This window comes from Pristis pectinata, chromosome 13 (assembly GCF_009764475.1).
Source record: "Pristis pectinata isolate sPriPec2 chromosome 13, sPriPec2.1.pri, whole genome shotgun sequence".
Taxonomy (NCBI): domain Eukaryota; kingdom Metazoa; phylum Chordata; class Chondrichthyes; order Rhinopristiformes; family Pristidae; genus Pristis; species Pristis pectinata.
The window spans coordinates 12544497-12567871 of NC_067417.1; the positions used below are offsets into that span (position 1 = coordinate 12544497).

The window sequence follows — 23375 nt, forward strand, 5'->3', positions numbered from 1 at the left end:
GAACTGGGCAATTCGCTTTTAAGTTGCACTCAGTTGAGAAAACTGAAGTACATTTAATTTCAACCTTAAGGATGCATTCAGTGAGGTAACTGGGTATCTAATACCTAGTTTAAACACTTCTTTTGGGAGAGAGCTGGAGTATGTAACTCTTTATTTAAGATGCAGTAAATCACGGTGGCGATATGCGTTCGCCTGTTTGAGATGTGGGGAAAGGGATGTTCTCCGCCGCTGCTCCCACCCAGCTCCGCACCCCCGGCTGGCGTGGAGCCGGGATCGGACTGTGCGGGGTCTCTCTGGAAGTTTAGGGGGCTGGAGTTGCATTGTGGGACCATGAAGATGCTCCCTGTGAGATGGCGCTCGGCAGCCGAAGAGATCTTTGCAAAGTTTGCCGCGGCCGGACTGGGACACGAGACGGGACTGAGAGGGGAGGGGAGACGGGACGGGGCTGGGAAGAGAGTAAGAGGGGAGGGGAGACGGGACGGGGCTGGGAAGAGAGGACAGGGGAGGGGGGACGGGACTGAGAGGGGAGGGGAGGGAAGAGGAGAGGGGAGACCGGACGGGGCTGGGACGGGAGACGGGGCGGGGAGAGAGGGGAGGGGAGACGGGACGGGGTTGGGAGGAGACGAGAGGGGAGGGGACTGGGCAGGGAAGGGGAGGGGGGTGTGTGTGTGAAAGCAGCCACTGCATTTCTCTCAGCCAACATGAGTGATAAAGAAGCGGCCGTTCCCATGTCCAGGAAGCACCGGCTGATGGCAGCGATCTCCGCCGGGGAGCACAGCCCAGGCCGCTTGCATTGCTTCATCTGCGGGGGCCGCATGAGCCCCGGGCGGGAGCAGAGGTTGCAGGTCCGGGCCAAGTGTCCCGGCTCGGCTCGCCTGCCTTACTTCCCCTTCCTCTCGCAGCAGGAGCCGGCTCCCGGAGCCCGGGAGGTGAGCGCCGACGGCTGGGTGCTGGTGTGCTCCGTCTGCCGCTGTTTCCTGGCCGAGCAGTGGCACTCGTTCGAGAGGTCCCGCACCCCGGTCGACAAGCGCATGTACTGGCTCAAGCGGCCGCACCAGTGCGACGGCCGCGGGACGTCCCGCGAGTGGAACCCCAGCCCGGCCGCCCCCGCCGCCGGCCACGACTCTGACCTCTCCTCCCTGTCCGAGCAGGAGCTCTCGGAGCCCGAGCAAGAGGCGGTCAGGGTCCCCCGCCCGGCGCCAGGACCCTGCCCGCAGCCGCCCGCCGGGCCCCACCTGGGCGGCGCCGGCGACAGCAGCCTTTCCCCCTCGGGCACGCCCGGCCGCTCCAGGTGCAGCGACAGCAGCGGCGGCTGGTCGTCTGGCGACGAGGGGCAGCCGAACGGGCAGCCCGGCGTGCCGGAGGGCGGCGGGGTGATCGCCCGGGCGGGCGGTCGCACTCGCGCCCACGCCCACTGGGCTTGCTTCGTCTGCGGGGTCCGTCTGGCCCCAGGCTCCCGGCACCTAGTGCACGTCCACAAGCAGGAAAGCACCTCGGAGCAGCCCTTCTTCCCTTTCCTCTGGCTCCACTACCCGCCGCCCGGCGCCCGCCCCCTCAGCCCGGAGGGCAGCACCTGGGTCTGCACCTACTGCCACGTCTCCCTGATGCAGCAGTGGCAAGGCTTCGAGCTGGCCAAGGTACCGGTTCTCCAGCGGCTTTACGTGGTGCCCCTCAAGGCCGATGCCCCGGGCGGGGGGGAGCAGCAGGGCTGCTACCTGTGCGGCGGAGACTGCGGGCACCTGGGCAGAACCGTCTCCACCAGGAGCCCCAACAGCAGCAGCAGCGCCCGGGATGGTCCCATGTACTTCCCCTTCATCAGCCTCCTGCCTTGCCCACCCAACACCAGGGCCATGGCCGAACGCGGCGAGGTGTCCTGCTGCAAGAGGTGCCACAGCGTGCTGGAGGACGTGTGGGCGTCCTGCCCGGCCGCCGAACGGGAGGAGGTCATCTCAACGGCTCAAGCCTTCCTCAGGAGGTACCTGCAACTGGGCGCCGGCGTCAGCCCCGCCCCGGAGGTCCGCCGTCCCGCCAAGATTGGGCCGCTGCCCACCTGCCCGCTGTGCGGCACGGAGCTGGAGGCCGGGCGGGAGTTCCAGCTGAGCGTCGACCCGCCCGGCCGCCACGGAGACCAGGAGCCCTTCTTCCCCTTCCTGGCCTCCCGCCGCTGGACCGACCGGCCGCAGGCCGCCGAGTCGACGGGCGTGGCGTCCGCCTGCCTTCTGTGCTGTCATGATCTCCTAGAGCAGTGGTGGCGTGGGAAGAACTCTCAGCAGCCGAGCAGCCCTTGGTCCCGGCAGTACAAGGTGGACATGTTCGTCTGCTTCTTCTGCAGGCAGGAGAGGAGGCGCTACCTCGGTCTGAAAGCAGTGACGGTGCCCCGGCTTCCTGTGTTCCTCTACGCCCCTCGTGTGGCCGACGCTCTGGTCGTGGACGATGGCAAGCAGTTGACAATTGGCATGTGTGAGGATTGCAGAGCTATGATCCTGGCTGGGAACTCTGTCAAGCATGGGAGCCAAGTGGACTCTTTATCGCCATCCTGTAACTCAAAGGTAAGCTGTGTGTCTTATTGATGTGTGATGGCCCTACAGGTGTAGCAGTGTGGTGACGGGACTAGAAATCCAGAGGGCTGGAGGAACGGTCTGGAGACCAGATTAAGATCTCGCCATAATAGCTAGGAAATGGTACAATCCGATGGCATTAATAAGAACGTGAGAAACAGGAGTGGAAGAAAGCCATTCAGCCTCTACTCTGTGGTGTAGTGGGATTGTGGTTGATCTGCCCCCAGTTTCCTGCCTGATTATCAAACCCCTTGACTCCCCTTTGGCCTTCAATGACTCCACCTCCATGCCTTCTCTGAGGGATTCCAAAGGTTCATGACCCTCAGAGAGGGAAAAAAATTCCTCCTCTTCTCTGTATTAAATGGGAGACCCTTTATTCCGAAGTAATGCCCAATTGTTCTCAACTTGCTCCACTAGCAGAAACATCCTCTTAGCAACTACCCCTCTGAGCTGCCTCAGAATCATAAGGTGTTCCTGCGTACTTCAGATCTCCAATGAGTAAAGGATGAACCCTATTGAACCTGTCCTCAAGATAATCCCTTTCTCCCAGGAATCAACCCTGAGAACCTTCTCTGAATTGCCTCAGAAGCAGTTGCATTCCTCCTTTGACAAGGAAAGCAAAACTGTCCACAATGTGATCTCGCCAATTTCCTGTATCCTTGTAGCAAAACCTCCCTACTTTTGTACTCTGGCTCATTGCACTTAAGAACAGCATTCCATTTACCTTCCTGAAATCTGAAATAAAAGGCTGCTATCTGTATTGGTGACCGTGAAAGTACTGGATTGTTATAAAGGCCCATCTTGCTGATTGATGGCTTTTAGGGAAGATGATCTGTTGTCTTTGCCTGGTCTGCCCTGGGGCAGTGTGCTTGACATTTTGACAGTCCTGTGATATGGCCCAGTGTGTTGTAGCAAACCACCAGGATGAGTTTAGAAAAGACCACCAGGGATGGGCAGTAATTGCTGGCTGGTATCCCTTTAAATGTGTACAAAAATGCATCTGATTTCTGCTGTTGGGAATAATTACATACATGATTTGTTGTACATTCATGAAGCAGTGGGCTGGGCATATCTACACCACTCCAGTTTTTTTACTGTATCTCAGTGTATTGAAATATATTTCTGTTTGGATCAATTAAAGTTGGGATGGGTAACATTTCTATAACCTTTGTGATTGGTTGGGCTTTCTTTTTTAAGTATGTACAAATGGTGCTTAATTGAATGAACCCAATAACTGCCTGAGGGTTGTGTTGGCAACGTGACTGGACCCAAGCAGACCTTGGCCAGAGCCAAGGAACTGGTGAAGTTGTTCCCAGCTCCTCATCAAAAGCAGTGGCTTATGCGGAGCGGGGTGATAGTGGGTGGGTGCACCATGCATTCTCAATGGATATGATGCGGAGGTGGTCACCTTGATGTGGGGCTGGAGTGCTGTGACGTTATCCAAGATCTTGCCTCTTCAGCACTAGGCCTTGCTCTTCCCGATTCATTCAAGAGGTGGGGTTCTGGTGGCGAGTGTTGGCATACTGTGAATCAATGAGCCACTATCAATATATTTCTTTCCAGTGGATAAAACCAATAAGTGATGAAAAAAGAAAAATAAATTTTGCAGTGAGTAAATATGGTGAAGTGTGTTTAGCAAGTTGTATTGATGTTACTTAAGTCTGGAATCTCTGCATGGACACTACTGCATTGGAGCCACTGGTGTCTTGTAAGAACTTTTTCACTTTGCAGCAAATTACTTTATAACTGATGTCATTCGCAGAATGCTCGATCAGTAAATATCAAGCAAACTGTAAAGGATGTGATATGAGCTGTTCTGTGATGTAATCCTGTGTAGCAGTTCTCTCCTCATGAGCCAGATGTTTCATTGATGTTGGTTAGTCCACCTTTTGCTCTCGGTACAGTCAGCATGTGAATCCTGCCTTGTCACTTGGAGAGGTACGGTAGGCTTGCTGCTGGTATTGCAAGTCCTGCTGGACGTCATTTTAACTGAGACCAAGTTACGCAGTGTTATCGCAAGGATTGCAGCAGTGTGTGGGTGAATTTTGCACATGCTTGAATGTGTTTTGTGCTGAAGATCCACTTGAAGTGTGGAAAAGCAAACAGCATCACAGCGAGATCCAGTCGCTCACTTCCTAAATCCATTTACTTCTGAGGAAGGTGTGAGTTGTTGGAGTTAAAGTGCTGGGAATGACCTATGAAGGTGAAGTCAGTGTTGCACTGGAAGCCGTTGCCACAAAGTGAGGAATAGTGGGCTTTACAATGAACATTTTTTGTTTTTTGATAGTGTATTGGCACCAGTGAAGCTAAGTAAACTGATAACAGCACAGTGTCATGTGAATGAAATTTTCACAATTCTGCATACTGACTTGAGAGAATTTGCTTGGGTGCTCTAAAGTACTTGGCAAACATTTTGTTTATAAAACACTTTTGCTGTAGAGGCTGTGGCTCCCTAAGTGGAAAAATGGACTTTCTTATTAGATAGGGACCTTATTAAAGGAGACTCTAACTGCTGCTTCCTCTTCCAGTGCATGTTGTCTCTTAACCTTTAGTACTGTCAGTCTGAGTCCATTGAACCAGACTGGCTAAATGCTGTTGCTTGCTGCAGTTGATCATTGCTCATAGTGAGTTTTTGCAAACATACTTGAACTTGCACAGTAGAGCAGCATACGGTATAAATATTTATTCACCTTTTCACGGAGAGTTAAACTTGGAAAGGTTTTCCCTGTTTCTGCAGCTACTACCGACTTAATCCTTTAATAACACCGCTTGATGTTTTGTGACAGTTGCCACTGCTGTTCCACTGGGAGAAAAAGTTTTATGTAGAATCTCCAGGGAAGCGGTGTGTTGAACAAACAGCATTGCTGTGTGTGGGGATTTTTAATATATTTCACTCACAACTACTGACAGTTCACACTGGGGAGACAATTTATTGTATCCTCACTGAAAATGCAGCGCTTAACACCAGGGCAATTAAGGAACTAAACAAAATAATGCAAAAGACCAGAACAAAAATAGTTCTGGGATTACACAGGGTCTTGAATTACATAGCAACAGGTGTAAACCCTTCAGCCCCTTGAATGCTGCTGACCATTTAATTAGATCTTTGCTTATCTGTACTTCAGCACTACTTACCTCCCTAACTCCAAATCCCCTTGTACACTTGTCTGACAATATCCTTCCTCAATCTTGAAATCAAAAGTTGTTTGGGGGAGAGATTTGCAAATTACTGCCCTTATTGGAGAGTATATTTCCTAAATTCTTTTCTGAAGGTCTGTTGTTAACTTTTAAATTGTGTTCTCTTGCCCTTGTTTCTTTGCCATCAGAGGAACTCTTCTCTGTATCCAACCTGTTGAATCCTCCTAATATTTCAAATTTCCTTAATCAAATCATACCATTTAAATTCTGGAGACTATAAGTAATGTGTATCCTCTTTTAAACCTGTGATGCACCCTCTCCAAGGTCAGTCCATCCTATATATGAGCATGTATATTAATCAGGAGCAGGAAAAGGCCACTTGCCCCTTGGGATGCTGCCACAGACAATAAGATCATAGCATAACTTTGGCTCCACATTCATGTTTATCCACGTTAACACTCACTCCCTTATTGAGAATCTATCTATCTTTGCCTTGGAGATATGAAAGCAGAGTCTTTTGAGAAAGAGTTCCAAAGACTCGTGACTCTCAGAAAATATTTTCCGCTCATCTCTGCCTTTTATTAAGGTGACCCCTTATTTTTAAACAGTGATCGGTAGTTCTAGACTCGGATCACAAGACGAAACATCCTCTCCACATCTACCCTGTCAAGACCCTCTCAGGATCCTAGCTAAGGTGCAAAGTCTAATATTGCTAGATCCAGGGGGATGGGGAGGGTCAGGTCACAAGCCTCCCACCTTCAAACTAATCATTAAGTTTATTAAAGGCATGCATGTATGTGTCTACAGAAGACACCCCTATAAGAGAGGCTACATTTAAAGTCCTGGCCAAATCTTTATGGAACAAAAGCATAAACTCAGGCCACATCTCTCTTGTAATGCCTGAGATGAAGGCCAACGTTTACTGGTCATTGCTGATTACTTTTTAAATATATCCATTTGTTTTAAACAAGTGGTGTTTAAATGATGTTGAGCTTCCACTGATGCCTGCAGGCGTTTGTACTTTAGCCCAGTGTGGAGCCCATGGCAGCTGAGTACAGTTCCAATTTACAACTGACATCCTTGCTTCCTTCCAACAGGCATCGCTGGAGAGTAATTGGAAGTGGAAACCTCGGAGGATTTCCCTTTTTTTTCCCTCTAATCCCAAAGTGCTGCTATCCATACTGATAACTGGTAACAGAGAACAGAATAGGATTGAACTTAAGCCATCGCTTAACAGTTCAGTAGCAGAGCACGTGGTGTAGTTGCACACTGAGCTTTCTGTATGTCTGTAAGTTGCTTCATCTGAAGTAGTTTGCCACCTAGGGGAAGTAGGGATGTTGGGGCAGTTAACAAGCATGGACGGAATGGCTGCATTTCTGCTGAAGGGAAAAGTATAAAACAATGCCGGTGTTTAAGGAATATCTGGAGCATGCAGTTATAGTGTTACACATTCAGGCTGTAGTGCTGAAATCAGGAGTCCCCTACAACACTTCGCTGCAGAGTAGGAATGAAAATTCCAGATGTTCGGTTTTGCCGCCCACATTAACCGAATCCAAACCCTCGGAGCTGGGAAACAGCTGTGAACAATTATAAATAAACATCAGTAGTTTAGTGATTGTCCAATTGCGGGTTTTGCTGAGTTAATTATAAAAATAATTGTAAGCGTGCGTTTGGCTGTTTCTTTTTAAAACTCTAGTCTGTCATAACATTGCATAATTGCACCCTCTAGTGCTTACACATACCATTGCAACTTAAATGGTGTGTGCATATCTGGTTTGGAGCTGGGATATCGCTGTATTTCCGCACAAATGCTTGAGTCAATACTTTTACTGCAGAGGGAATTTGCAAGCTTGCAGAATTTACAGTGGTGGTTATTTCCTAGACTAGCCTTTCCAAGTGTAGGAAAGAGGGATTCATTGTGTCCTGTCGGTTTTCTCCATGAGAGGGGTCATACCTAGAACATTAGGAACAGGAGTAGGCCACTTGGCCCCTCAAACCTGCCCCACCATTCAATATAACCATTGCTGATCTGCCCCAGGCTGCTGCCTCTTCTCTGCCTGTTCCACATGACCCTCAATTCCCCTATATCTCTCTTTCAAAAACTTACCTACCTCTTTAAATGTCCTAGTCTCCACAATCTACCAGAGTAAAGAATTTCAGAGATTCGTTGCTCTCCGTGAGAAGTTCTTATGCACCTCTGTTTTAAATGAGTGTCCCCTGATCTTGTAATTATGTCCCATCATCTGAGATTCTCCCACTAGCGGAAGCATCTTGATATCTACCCTGTCATCCCTCCTTAGATCTTGAATGTTTCAATGAGATCATCCCCATTCTTCTAAACTCCAGAGAATATAGATTTAATTTTTGTTTTAGCTGCTCTGATAGAACAAATCTCACCCCAGGAACTAGTCTAAAGAAGGGGACCAAACTGTGAACAGTGCTCCAAGTGTGGTCTCACTAATACACTGTGCAATTGTAACAATAATTCTATATTACTGAACTCCAACACCCTTGCAGTAAAAGCTAATATACCATTTGCCTTCCTAACCACTTGCTTCACCTGTCTGCTAACTTCTTACGATTCATGAACAAGAGCACCTAGATTCCTCTCTACTTCGCTCATCTTTCTCTGTTTTAGATTGTAATCTGCCTTTAGATTCCTCTTGCCAAAGAGCACAACCTCGCACTTTCCCACTTTAAACTCAATTTGCCAGGTTTTTGCCCACTCGCGTAATCTATCTATGTCCTCTTGCAGAATCCAAATATTCTCATTGCAACATGCCCTCCCACCTATGTTGGTGTCCTGGGCAGACTTGGAAACCTTGTACTCTGCTCCCTTCTCCAGGTCAGTCACATAAATAGTAAATAATTGAGGGCCAGGAAGTGATCCATGGGGCACTCCACAAGTCACCTCCTTCTAGCCTCAAAAAGAAGGTAGCATTAATGACTCGAATGAGGGGGTGGAAGGGTGGGTTGGTAAATTTGCAGATGACACAAAGGTTGGTGGTGTTGTGGATAGTGTGGAGGATTGTCAAAGATTGCAGAGGGACATTGATAGGATGCAGAGCTGGGCTGAGAAGTGGCAGATGGAGTTCAATCTGGAGAAGTGTGAGGTGGTACACTTTGGAAGGACAAACTCCAAGACAGAGTACAAAGTTAATGGCAGGATTCTGGGTAGTGTGGAGGAGCAGAGGGATCTGGGGGTCCATATCCACAGATCCCTGAAAGTTGCCTCACAGGTGGATAGGGTAGTTAAGAAAGCTTATGGGATGTTAGCATTCATAGGTCGTGGGATCGAGTTTAAGAGCCGCGAAGTAATGATAGAGCTTTACAAAACTCTGGTTAGACCACACTTAGAGTACTGTGTCCAGTTCTGGTTGCCTTATTAAAGGAAGGATGTAGAAGCGTTGGAAAGGGTGCAGAGGAGATTTACCAGGATGCTGCCTGGATTAGAGAGTATGGATTATGAGGAGAGACTAAGGGAGCTAGGACTTTACTCTTTGGAGAGGAGGATGCAGGGAGACATGATAGAGGTGTACAAAATGTTAAGAGGAATAGATAGAGTGGACAGCCAGCGCCTCTTTCCTAGGGCACCAATGCTCAATACAAAAGGGCATGGCTTTAAAGTAATGGGTGGGAAGTTCAAGGGAGATATCAGAGGAAGGTTTTTTTACCTAGAGAGTAGTTGGGGCATGGAATGCCTGGGCTGGTGGTGGAGGCAGGTACATTGGTCAAATTCAAGAGATTGCTAGATAAGCATATGGAGGAATTTAAAATCCTCTATGTGGGAGGAAGGGGTTAGATAGTCTTAGGCAAGGTTTAAAGGTTGGCACAACGTTGTGGGCTGAAGGGCCTGTATTCTGCTGTACTGTTCTGTGGTCCTATAAGTTATTCTGGCTCTGTCTTCTGTGTGATAACCAATCTTCAGTACATGTAAACACAGCTGCCCTAATGCCCTGAGGTCCAGTGTATGTCACCCATGCTCTATTCGCCCTTTTGCTCAAGTGATGATTCACTCCCTCATCCAATACAGAAGGACTTTGGTGAATGTCTTTTATTGACTACTTTTATATTGATGATCACCCAAGTGTCTTCAGAGAAATATATCAGTATAATTTTTGTTTTGGAAGTGGCAAACTGCCTTTCAGGAAGCCATTACTCAGGTCCAAACTAAACCATTTTTCCCATGCTATTCCACATCTCCTTTGCTGTGGGGAAACATCTCCATGAGGCTCTGTGGTATTGCAGTGTTTCTTCTTGGAGTTTTTGCCACTTTTGGAAAAACTAATTTTCTCCTGAAGTCAGATTGTGGATTCAAATCCCACTCCAGAAATCGGCAAATCCAGGGTGGGTGCTGCACTGCCAGAGGTGTGATATTTTGGATGAGGTTTTGAAACTGAGACATATTCTGCCTGGCATACTCCAGAATGGGTAACAACAGTTTACCCCTTTTCAGGGGTTGTGGTACTAGACTATTAATCTATTGACAATTAGTCATTGAGAGATATGGCACAGAAACGGGCCCTAATGCACTGACCATCAACCACCCACTTGCACTACTCCTTTCTCCTGACATTCTTTCAACTACCACGCCCCCACCCCCCCCCCCCCCCCAGGTTCTATCATTTGTCTATAGATACAAGTTAATATCCCACCAAAGCAATAAGGAAATTTTCAATTCCAGTAATGAAATAAAGTTGATATCACGGATGATTATCTGGTTTAGTAATGTACTTTGGTGAAGGAAATCTGCCATCCCTACTGGGTCTGGCCTTTATGTGACGTGTGACCCACAGCAATCCTCTTTACTCCTCTGCTGTCTGAAGTAACTTAGTGAGATGTGGGCAATTAAAGATGGACAATAATGACTGGCCTAGTCAATGATGCCCATTTCCCATGAAAGAATAAATAATAAAATGATGAGCATTTTTCCAATGAAGCACATCTTGTGGCTATCATCAGTTTGTCACTTGTGCTTCAAGTGATTCATGACGTTAGATAAATGGATGCCAAACAGTGCGTGTAACAAAAGCAGTGTCTGCTGTGGGAGTTCCAGGGGTTCTATGTATTGTTGAAAGGCCACACGACTTCTGATAGTAAATGTTTAAATTCTCCTCCTGCTCTAAAAATTTATCTGTTCCTTGTAACACATTGTCTGTGACTGTCTCTGACTATTTTGCCTCATTTTGATACCAAAGTCATCAATTGTGACCAACCTGTGTAGCAGAATATTAAACTCTTGTCTGATTATAGGATTCCCCAAATCCAAGGTTTAGTTTTCCCAGAATGTCTATTGTTTGCAGAATTTCCAACTTTTCCTTCGAACAGTGGGATGGTCGTGGCATGCTGTCACAGGTTCCAGTGCAAAGAAGAATGTGTGGACGTTCTGTTTCCAAGTGAGTTTTGCAATCCTGCACTCCCTATGGAGATGTCATACTCAGAGGGAGCATATGTTGGTGATAGGATTACAGCATCGATATCTGCAAAAACATCCAGAGCAGAATTAATAGTTTCTGTTCTTCCAAACTTGTGTTATGTCTGGAGGGTGTATTTTGAGCTGTACTACATTAAGCTATGGTTGGTCACTGGTCTGTCAGCAGTGATGAAGTAACAAAATGTATTGCCTTAGTTGTTATTGTTGCTATTAGCTCATTGAAACTAATTCACAAAATAATTCTAGTGATAAACTGGGCTAATCAAGGGGCACATATAATTGGGCATCCCACCAGAAACAGCTTTGATTTCCGAATATCTTATTTGATTTGTATCTAAGGGTTTAGTCGTGAGCATGTTCCTCCTAGGCAGTGGCTCATGCCTCAGGTTAGCTCTCTTTAGACTCGGGAGAAGTATTTTAATAACATATTTCTCGGTGGCAGCCTTGCTGATTTGGTAATGTTCTTGTAACCAAATCAGAAGATTGTGGGTTCGAGTCTCACTCCAGAGACTTGGGCATTAATTCAAGCTTCCTTTCCAATGAGGAAGTGTTGTATTTTCAGAAATGTCATTTTTTTTTAGATGAACTGAAGGAAGTTCGAGTAACAAATAATGTGGGGAGTCATTTTTTTTTGTTGTTGCACTGTGGATCTAAAACAAATTTTTGCCCTTTAATCTTTCAGGGGGGAGGTTTAACAGATGTTCTAGAAATGAAGCTGTTAATAGAGTTGAAAGTCACTGTGTATGGATCAGGAGTCCCTTTCTTTTTAGCCATTGGATCATGGTTTGATAGCATTAGTCGAGGTATTCCATCAATCAAGATGGGGCCCCATGACAATGCTGTCACCTTCCTGCTTGCACCCTTCAAGCTGCTGTGCCACAGTGAGGTTATGTGAATTATCAGTAACCCACACCTACCAATCCATTAGGACCTCTCTGAACATCACTCCCATCCAAACCACCCCCCAGCTCTCTGTATACTTTCCAGGAAGCCTTTCTGGTCCTCTTCCTCTCACTCCAAATTTCATTCATGAGAACCGTTGTGAATAAAGGCTAGTCCAAAACAAGGAACTTGTTCAGGAAGGCACACTGGGTTTCAACTGCCTTGAAGAATGTGGTGGTCCGAAATGGGATCTGAACTGGATATGTCCATTTAACACTAGAGAGGCGAATGAAATCTTGCTCTGTCTGTCAATGTAATAACTAGGATCAAAGTGGCCATACTAGCAAACCCTGTCCTCAACACAAAATGATTGGAGATAAATTCCTTCCACAAAAAGCCTATTTGATGGTTTGCAAGCCTCACACTCTTAAACTTTTGCTGTAGTTACAGGCAAGAAAATGGATAGATACATCTCCTGGGTTGACTGATCGTGATAAGTTGAGCATTTATTCCCTTGCTCTTGAGTTTCTCCTACCAGTGCATATTATTAACATGATGCATGGAAATAGTTTCACATTTGAGATCTTGACTTGAGATTCACCTAATGTTTTATGATGTAACATAAACCACTTGATTTTATTACTGCCTTGTAATCAATCCCAGATATGAATTTTTCTCTTTTACACTCCTACATTAGAAGTTGTCTTCCCAGAAGGTGAATGCTTGCAGTGCAGAAAGTGAGGATGACGGGCAGCTGCCCCATGGAACGTGGAACCCAGGGGAGATGAAGTTACAGGTGTGGAATGTTCAGCTGCCTCTGTAAATATCAGAAGCCACTTGGGACAATCTTTAGGTAGTTAACACGCCAAGATTCCAGTTCTTCCATCATTTAACTCTTTTGCAGGGAATTTGGCAACGGGGACCTGAATCAGTCCTCTAGCCCCTTGACTCTCTACATCATAGCTGATCTTCATCTAAACTCCACTTACCTGCCATGGTTCTTCTCCTACAATAGATATTTGTTAGTTATGGATCTTGAGTCTTGAAAGTTTAATTGTCCTGGACTCTGTGGGAAGTTGAGGACACGGGAGACTGCAGGTGATGAAACCTGGAGCAAAATAACGAGCTGCTGGTGGAACTCAAGCGGATCAAGCAGCATCTGTGGAGGGAAACGGACAGTCGATGTTTCCAGACCCAAACTTGAAACGTCACCTGTCTGTTTTCCTCCACAGATGCTGCCTGACCCACTGAGTTCCTCCAGCAGTTTGTTTTTTTTTTGCTCTGTGGGAAATCATTCCACTGCAGAGACCTTACTTTCTGATTTCATTGTTTAACTGCTATTTTCTAATTCTGTTCTATGTGATCTTGATGGCCCACGTCAATGAATATGTGCAACATAGAAGGAGGTTGCTTGGTCTATTGTCTGTACCAGTTGGAAAACAGCTGCCCAACTTAATCCTACCTTCCAGCACCAGGTCCATAGCCCTGCAGTTCACAGCTCAAGTGCACATCTAAATACTTGCTGAATATGGTGAGGGTTTCTGCTTTGGTGAGGATGGAAATCTTTTTTCTGATCTCTCCTCTAATCCTTCCAGCTGTTAATTTAAATCTATGCCTCCTAGTTCTTTGTAAAGCAATGGATGTTCTTCCTATTTATTGTGTCTAGGACACTCATAATTTTGCACATCTCTGTTAAATCTCTCCTTTGTCATCCTCTGTTCCAAAGAAAACAAACCAAGCTTATCCAATCTTTCCTCTTGGCTACAATTTTTCACTCTCGACAGCACTCTCGTAAATCTTTTCTGCACCTTCTCCAATGCAGTCACATTTGTCCTATAGTGTAGTGATCAGAATTACATGCAGTACTGAAGATGTTGTCTAACTAGTGTTGTATACACCAAGAAAAGCCTTGCTCTCTTATGTTCTCTGCCTTTTATGAATAAAAGATCTTGTATGTCTCTTAACCATCTTTTACTGGCCTGTCTTTCTTCCTGCTTGACATACAACCTTGGGTTCCTCTATTCCTCCCACATCACTCAATATCCTCCCATGTATTGTGGGTTCCTTATCCTTGCTGTATTTCCTCACACTTCTCGGTATTAAACTCTTTGCTATTCTCTGCCTAGCTAGCCGGACCATAGTTCAGCTATACCTGTGTTATCAAATCCCTTTTAAACCTTAAAAGCTTTAAATCCATTCATCCTTTTTCAAGTTACGTCATTTGTGTTCCTTATAATCCAGTCCTTCTAGTGCGATGAAAATCAAAAAATTGCCATTATTGTTGTAATGAAATGATACCAATTCACAAGATCAACATTGAGATAAGATTTGGTATAATTACTCCTGGATCTTGTGTTATCATTGGGTATCCAACTAGTCCCACCTTTTGAAATTGGTTCATTATTGTCACATGTACTGAAATACTGGGGGGGAAAATACAGTGAAAAACTTTGTTTTCCATGCTACCCAGACAGGTCATTCCAGACATACAGTATGTACATTGCAGTAGTACAGCGGAAAAAGCAATAACAGAATGCAGAATATAGTGTTAAAGTTACAGAGAGTGCAGTGTAGATTGACAAATAATGTGCAAGGGCTATGACAAGGTAGATTGAAAGATCAAGAGTTCATCTTTATTATACAAGAGGTCAGTTCAAGAGACTTGTAACAGTGGCATGCCCAATGGAAGGGGGAGAAGAGAGAATGTAGGGGGTGGGAAGGTTCTTTGCTAATGTTGGCTGCTTTCCAGAGGCAGTGGGAAATATAGACAGTGTCAATGGAGCAGAGGCTGTTTTCTGTGATAGACTGGGCTGTGTTCACAACTCTGATTTCTTGTGGTCTTGGGCAGAGCAATTGCCATACCAAGCTGGATATCTGGATAGAATGCTCTCTGTGGTGTACCTTCTGCTTCCAAATATCTTGTGTGATTTGAACCAGCATGAATACCTCTGATCAAGAGTATGTTCTTAGGCAGCAGCTTAATTCTCAGATTCTGTCCTTCTAACCTTGGTGGGGAATGGGGTGGTTTAAACGCTTCATTTGTGTGTGGCTAATGAGTAGAATTCCTGCTTTTAAGGGGGAAGACCGTTGGTTTGAGCCTCACTCCAAAGACTGAGGAAATTGGCTCTCCAGTGCAGTGGGCAGGGAGTGCTACACTGTCAGCAGTGCTGTCTTTCAGATGGGATGGGTAGGCAAGGAGAGATTTTCTCTTTTGAGAGTCCAAGCTTAAGTATGAGGGAGTCACCAATAAAATTTAATTAGAAAAATCTCTTTACCCAGAGAGTGGTTAGACTGTGGAACTCGCTATAATGTGGAGAAGTCAAGGTGAATGATGCTGGTGCTTTTAAGGTGGATAAATACATATAGGGGGAAATAAAAAGGAAATAGAAGGATATGTTGATGAGGTTAGTAGGTAGGAAGATGTTTGAGGTATAACAACTGGCACAGAATAATTGGGCTGAATGGCCTTTTACTGTCCTGTAGACTTTTACGCAGCCTGTATCAGTGGCCCAATTTTGGCTACGTTTTTGATCTGACTTCACAGAGACACCCTGGAGAGCTCAGGACAACACACCGGGCCAGTTGAGAAACAAATTAATTTTCTATTTTCCTCCCCTTTCTTGTATTTCTCTGCTTGGCAAGATGCCAACAACAAACTTGTAAAATATTATCTGAGGAATTGTGACCACAGATTGGCATCCTGGGGCTCTGCTCTGTTATGTGGCTTACAACCCATCGGGCATTCTGGATCATTATTAATTGATTCCAGTGTGTACACTTGTACACTCTTCCTATCCCTTTGAAATGTGGAAAGCTGAAATGATGATTTAATAATAAGTTCTGAATTGCCAACAAGGTCTACACATGTTAAATAGTCTTGTGGAGGTGTAAAAGTTGGCCTTTTATTTCGATATTAGTGATTTAGTCCCTCTTTTAGAACTAACTAGTGACTGTAGCAAGAGGTTATTGAGTGCAAGCATTGTTATATGGGCTGTGTGTTGTCAAAGGGGTACAGCATGTAATGGGAAGCAGGCCAACAGTCAGTCAAGGATGAAAAGGAAGTTGCTCAGATGAGCTGTACTTTCCTCCTCTTGCAGTAAGCATGAATTCTGAAAAGTTTTTGTTGGGAGGCAGATATTAGCAACCATGCATAATTCAATTCTGATAGGTATTTTATTACCAACTCCTGTTTTATGAGGTTGGCTTGGGTGGAGTGTTTCTCTGGTGCAGAAGAGGGAAACATTTTCAGTGACTAGAGCAAAAGAACCTGTGTGCAGCAGGAGAGAGGGGTGGCCTTCCTCTGCACCTCGAGCCTCTCCTAGATTGCACGACACTGACGTGAGATGGGATTTGCCAAAATGCAAACTGACTGTGAGGAGCCTCATTCATCAGCGCTGCAAGGGGAAATGATGGATGTTCTGTTCGTAACTTTCCATCCATTCTGAAGCGGTCAGATTCCCTACTGGTTGTATGTGTTCGGAAGATTGGCCCTGGGTTTAAAAGGCTGGCTTTGTTCCTCTGCACCATGAGCTAAATTGTACATGATCCAAGTTGTGCTGGAGTCTTTTAGAGCCAGTTGGGAAATTACAGGAGCAGCATGCCCAGCTCTGGGCCAGATGGGCAACATGTTGTGGGTACAGGTGTCTCTCCAGGGTTTAAACTTTCAATCGTGGTTTGGGTGCAGTACTCAGGTACTGCTGCACTGTCAGAGACACTGTTCTTTGAGATGGTAAAGAAAAGGAATACAGAGCAAAATATATTGGTCAAAGTTGAACAGTGGGATTATTGACTGAGAAACCTTTTGAAATGTCCCCTTTTTGGTTTAGGAAATCTATATCAAATGGCCACTGTGTTTGCCTGAGTAATGAACTGGTACTGTATTTCAAAAGTGTAGCATAGTTATACACAGGAGATCTTGGGTGATAAATGATTGTAGCTCACTTTACCCATTCTCATCTTAGGTTCTGGCAGATATTATTGGTCTGGTCCTGACTCTTGCCTCGTGGTTGCTCTTGCACCTACCCCATGTTTGCTCATTTGCAATCACGCAGTTCTCAATGCACTGCTTTCATTGCTGGTGTGGCCATCCTGCAAAGCAGGCTGTGCCATGAGCAGTAACTAGCCCACCAGCTATGGATACTATGGTTCAGTCCAGCGCCCACCCTGATGGCTGCCTGCGTTAAATATTTTTTTAAAAACCTGATGAAATTACAAAATAATATTTCCTCCAATGATTTGACCTCCACAACCCTCTCAAGTAGAGGACTTATTCTCTGCAAGAAGTTGTTCCCATATAGCTTGATTTTAAATGACCATGGCCTAATCTTGTAACTTTGTCCTCATTCAAGATTCTCTCACCTGTGGTATCAGTGTACTCCAAGTGTGGCCTCATCAGTATCCTGTACGTTTGTAACATTTGTGCAAACTAGCCTTTTTATTTCTATTGTTAATTTGATTCTTTGCAAAGACCTGTCTTGGACTAAACTGTTCTGTAGTGTAATTTTGCCAGTACACAAAACTGTGGAAGGTCCAATATTCTGGGCAATTTGACCCCAGTAATGTTCTAACCAAAGGACTGCTGGATAGCATGTACTTAATGCCGTGCATTGAGACCCTGTTGCTCTCAGCACAAAGATGAATATTGGTAAAGCAGCCAGCATAATCAAAGACCCCCGGTGACCCTGGACATCCTCTCCTCCCCTCTCCCATTGGGCAGAAGATACAAAAGCCTGAAAGCACATACCACCAGGCTCAAGGACAGCTTCTATCCCACTGTTATAAGACTGTTGAATGCTTCTCTAGTATGATAAGATGGTCCCTTGACCTCACAATCTACCTTGTTGTGACCTTGCACCTTACTATCTACCTGCACTGCACTTTCACTGTATTGTAACACTTTATTCTGCACTCTCTTATTGTTTTACCTTGTATTACCTCAGTGCACTGTGTAATGAATTGATCTGTATAGATGATATGCAAGACAAGTTTTTCACTGTACCTTGGTACATGTGACTTGGTCCAGTTAGCCTAACATCTGTGGTGGGGAAGATGCTAGAGTCCATTATTAAGGATGAAATAGCGGCATATTTGGATAGCAATGATAGGATTGGGTCGAGTCAACATGGATTTACTAAGGGCAATTCATGCTTGACTAATCTACTGGAGTTTTTTGAGGGTGTAACTAGGAAAATAGACGAGGGAGATTCAGTGGATGTTGTATACCTAGACTTTCAGAAGGCATTTGATAAAGTGCCGCACAGGAGATTGGTGGGTAAAATTAGGGCTCATGGAATTGGGGAGCGGATATTAACGTGGATAGAAAACTGGTTGGCGGATAGGAAACAAAGGGTAGGGGTGAATGGATATTTCTCAGAATGGCAGGCCGTGACTAGTGGGGTGCCACAGGGCTCGGTGCTGGGACCGCAGCTGTTTACGATCTATGTTGATGATTTAGATGAAGGCATTGTGAATAACATTAGCAAGTTTGCTGATGATGCAAAGTTGGGTGGCAGTGCGACATGTGAAGAGGAAGTTAGGAGAATTCAAGGTGATTTGGATAGGTTGGTTAAGTGGGCAGATACTTGGCAGATGAAGTTTAATGTGGATAAGTGTGAGGTTATCCACTTTGGGAGCAGGAACAGGAAGGCAGATTATTATCTGAATGGTGTGGAGTTAGGTGAGGGGGAAATACAAAGGGATCTAGGAGTCTTTGTTCATCAGTCACTGAAAGTGATGAGCAAGTGCAGCAGGCAGTGATGAAGGCTAATGGAATGTTGGCCTGTATTACAAGAGGAATTGAGTACAAAAGCAAAGAGATTCTTTTGCATTTGTACAGGGCCCTGGTGAGACCACTCCTGGAGTATGGTGTACAGTTTTGGTCTCCAGGGTTAAGGAAGGATATCCTGGCTATAGAGGGCGTGCAGCTTAGGTTTACGAGGTTAATTCCGGGGATGTCGGGACTGTCTTATGCTGAGAGGTTGGAGAGACTGGGATTGTACACGCTGGAATTGAGAAGATTGAGAGGGGATCTGATTGAAACATACAGGATTATTAAGGGATTGGACAAGATAGAGACAGGAAATATGTTCCAGATGTTGGGGAAGTCCAGGACCAGGGGGCATGATTTAAGAATAAGGGCTAGGCCATTTAGGACAGAGGGGAGGAAAAACTTCTTCTCCCAGAGGGTTGTGAATTTGTGGAATGCACTGCCTCAGAGGGCAGTGGAGGCCAATTCTCTGGGCACTTTCAAGAAGGAGCTAGATAGGTTTCTTATAGATAGGGGAATCAAGGGATATGGGGACAAGGCAGGAACAGGATATTGATTGTTGAGGATCAGCCATGATCTCAAAATGGCAGTGCAGACTCGAAGGGCCGAATGGTCTACTTCTGCACCTATTGTCTATTGTCTAAACCAATTTAATTTACCATTTTCTTCCATATTTCTTTTATTTTTAAAATCTTTCTTTTGTCCTCCACTTCCCATTCTATCGGTGTAATTGTTGACGGTTTCTTGTGGATAAGGAGAGGATGGATGCTGCAGTGCCATGGCAGTGGAGCTGCAGGTCCCTTACCGCCAAGAATGCTCCTGGTTTTATCTCCAGTTTGGAGCCAGCTTATTGGAGCAGGATAGGTTATGGTGGAGAGGAGGCAAGGTCACAGCTATTCTCATGTTCTCTTGCAATGTAGGAGAGACTGTTTGGCCCGTTGAGTCTTTGCCAGCTCTCAGAGCATTCTGCTGGGTTCTAATTCCCCCATTTATTTCCCTGTTAGCTATTCTCTCCCACATACCCATTAAGTCCACTAATTCTCCTGCTACTTGCCTACACTTCAGGCAGTTTACAGTGGCCAGTTAAGTTACCAGCAGGGGATGTTGGAGGAACCCTTTGCACTTGAGGGAACCCCACGTAGTTGCAGGGAGTACATGCAAACTCCTCACTAACAGCACCAGAGGTCAGGATTGAACCCAGATCGCTGGAGCTGTGGGGCAGCAGCTCTATTGCTGCACCACTGTGCATCCCTTGGCTTCCATGACCACAGAAGGGGGAGTGGAGAAAATGACCAGATCTCCATACCTCTTGTGGGTGAGGATAGACTGTAACTTGGATTTGGTTGTTATCCCCTGATAAACTAGCAACCTGGGCTCTGTCTTCATGAGTGGGCCTCTTGGGTGAAATATTGGAGGAGCTATTGCGTCTGTAGATTTACAGTGAAGTGTCAGAGTCTTCAGGGAAGGAGCAAAGGAGTAGAGTGAAAGGAAAATCAGGAACATGAAGTAGCAACATTACTATTAAAATGGAGGTGTAGCTAGTAAAATTCCTGAGGTATTTTGGGTACTATTCAGACATGGGCTGATTTAATGTAAAGTAATATTCATGGCACAAGCAACAGACAGTGGTCATCTCCAGCAAGAGGGAAGCCAAGCCATCTACCCTTGGAACTCATTGGTATTGCTGTCACTGACCCTGCCATCGGTGTCCTGAGGTTCACCATTAACCCAGAAACTTAACTGGAGCAGCCACATAAACACTGGCAACAGGAACCTTCAGTGAGTAACCTGCCCCCTGGCTCCCCAAAGCCCTTTCGTCATTTACAAAGAAAAATCAGGAGTGTGATTGAAAGTATGTTCTCAGCACAGGATGTACAAGTATGTTGAAGATGTGAGGAAGCAACAGGTAACTAGATAAGCTGTGCATTAACTTGCATTTAGAGTGTCTTTTAAAGAACAAAAATATCCTGAAGTTCACCAGAGAAACAATGTCCAAGAAAAGAAGTAGAGGTCAAAAGTTTTAACAGAAGGTTTAATCACTAGTTTAATTAGTTTGGCACAACATTGTTGGCCGAAGGGCCTGTTACTGCACTGTACTGTTCTAAGGTAGGATTATGAGTATATTTTCAGATGTTGTCGTTGTGGACCAATTTTTACCCACCACAAGTTTCCCTCAAACAGTACGCTGATAGTGTTTTAGAGACTGATAGGATTGCTCCCTGGTTGTTTTTGAATGGTCGTTTTTTGAATCTGCTCTCCAGCAGCTCTCTATGGTAGCTGCTGGAGAGCAGAGAGGCAAGAGTGTCTCAAGTGAAAGTCTGCTCTTCTGACAGTGCAGCACTCCCCTGTTAGTGCAGTGGTATAGTTATTGTAAACTTTGTTATGTGGAAAACTGTTTTTATTTTTAACTTTTGTTTTGGTGGCTTCTAGTTTCCGATCCGCTCATTCCCACTCCACACCCCAAGTGGCTGATGGACATAATGATGATTCCTGTAGTTGAGGTCGGAGTTTAGTAATGGGCAATGTATTCTGGCTAGTGTAAACCACTTAAAATTCTTCCCTGAAACTGCACTAATGTATCACCCTTGAATTGACAATTAACATATGGTGTTTAGGATGTTTTCTTTAGGTAGGGAACCTTCTGATGAGGAGCGAATGGTGCTTTACCAAGGGGATGGCAATTTCTCCAGAATCCTTTTTAAAAATGATTCTTTTAATTAAAACTATGGAATGTTCAGTGCCAGAGGAGTTTGCAAGAAGGTTCACTGGGCTGCCATTCAATCATATGATTTTTATTTTCTTCAAGGCATCACCTCTTTCTGTCTCTAAAATCTTTTGCAATCCTGCCAGAAACATTCACTACTTTGTCCACTTGTGCATCTCCCATTTTAGCTGCTTTGCTGTTGGCAACCATGCTTTCTGTTGCCTGTATCCTGAGTTTTGGAATTTCATTTCTAAACTCTTCTTTCCTTTAACATGATCCTTTTGAGCCGGGATTTTTGTCCAAACTTACCTGTTCTAATATTCCTTAATGCTCCTGTGAAATACTTTGGATGTTCTGCTACATTAAAGATATTACATAAAGCAAAATTATTTCTTGAGATCCCTATCCTGCTGGTATTTTTCCAATGCTGGCTTGTTTAGATTGGATAGCAGAAGTTTATTTGGGCAAAGGCCCCTTATGAACTTGAGTTGCTAACACCAGCTCAACACCAGTCTGCAGAAGGACTTGGACAGGTTGGGAGAGTGGGCAAAGAAGTGGCAGATATGGAATGCAGCAGAGGGAAGTGTGGGGTCATACACTTTGGCAGGAAGAATAAAGGTGTAGACTAGTTTCTAAATGGGGAGAGAATTCTGAAATTAGAGGTGCAAAGGGACTTGGGAGTCCTAGTTCAGGGTTCTCTTTAGGTTAACCTGCAGGTTGAGTCCAGTAGTAAGGAAGGCAAATGCAATGTTAGCACTCATTTTGGGAGGACTAGAACATAAAGCCTCAGCAGTACATCCTCACTTTTGTGAGGCTTTGTAAGGCATTGGTCAGACTGCATTGGGAATATTGTGAGCAATTTTGGGCTCTGTACTAAGGAAAGATGTGCTGGCCCTGGAGAGGGTCCAGAGGAGGGTCACAAGAATGATCCCAGGAATGAAAGGTTTGACAATATGAGGAGTGTTCGATGAAGGGAGATCTCATTGGAACCAACCAGATACTGAAAGGCCTGGATAGAGTGGACATGGAGAGAATGTTTCCAGAAGTGGGAGAGTCTAGGATCCGAGGGCACAGCCTCAGAATAAAGGGATGTCCCTTTAGAACTGAGATGAGGAGGAATTTCTTTGGCCAGAGGGTGGTGAATCTGAGGAATTTGTTCCCACAGAGGGCTGTGGAGGCCAAATCATTGGTTGTATTTAAGCAGAGATTGATAGGTTCTTGATTGGTAAGGGGGATTAAGGGTTATAGGGAGAAGGTGGGAGATTGGGGTTGGGGGGAAAAAAATCATCCATGATTTGACTGGCAGAGCAGACTTGATGGGCTGAATGGCCTAATTTTGCTCCTCTGTCTTGCGGTCTTGCTGCTCATGATGATCCAAATTGCCCCATCTGATACTTCACCAAGAATTGGAGCCTAGTGCAACCTCTATTTCATCTTCATTCATGGGGGGGGGGGGGGGGGGTGCGCAATGCAATTGTACCTGGCACCAGAATATCTGATCAGGCACTCCTATTGATCTATGTACATACCTCTAGGTTTTGGAAGGGTATATCTCTTTTTGTGTCTTGACTATACAATGAGTAATGTAGAGCAGCTTACAAAGAACCTGTAATGTTGAAGCAGGCCACCTGGTCTGTGTCAGTATTTGTGCTCCTCTGGATTTTCTCCCACTTTCTCTGCATAGCCTTTTATCTTGCTCCCATTAAATGAATCTGTCCATTGCTACTCCCACAGTCTCTTTCATTTAAAGGAATTATTTAAGGAAGCTTCTCTTGAACTCCATACCTTGCCTCACGTTTCAGATGTCTCCAAGTGTAACTGTTTGCTCCATGCTCTTTTTAGAGTCCTTTTGTAATTTTGGAAGCTCTCATTAAGGTTGTCCCTTCAGAATAA

At 45.3% G+C, this 23375-nt stretch overlaps 1 protein-coding gene across 2 annotated transcripts in view; it reads left to right on the plus strand.

The window, feature by feature from the left end:
* Nucleotides 1–530: 530 nt before the first annotated feature.
* The window catches only part of gse1b (Gse1 coiled-coil protein b), a 569714-nt gene continuing 546869 nt past the window's right edge, over nt 531–23375 (plus strand). For both annotated transcript variants that reach the window (XM_052028482.1, XM_052028483.1), the window contains exon 1: nt 531–2549. In XM_052028482.1, coding sequence (XP_051884442.1) covers nt 702–2549 — 1848 coding nt within the window. In that variant the 5' untranslated portion in view covers nt 531–701. The remainder of the gene's footprint in view (nt 2550–23375) is intronic.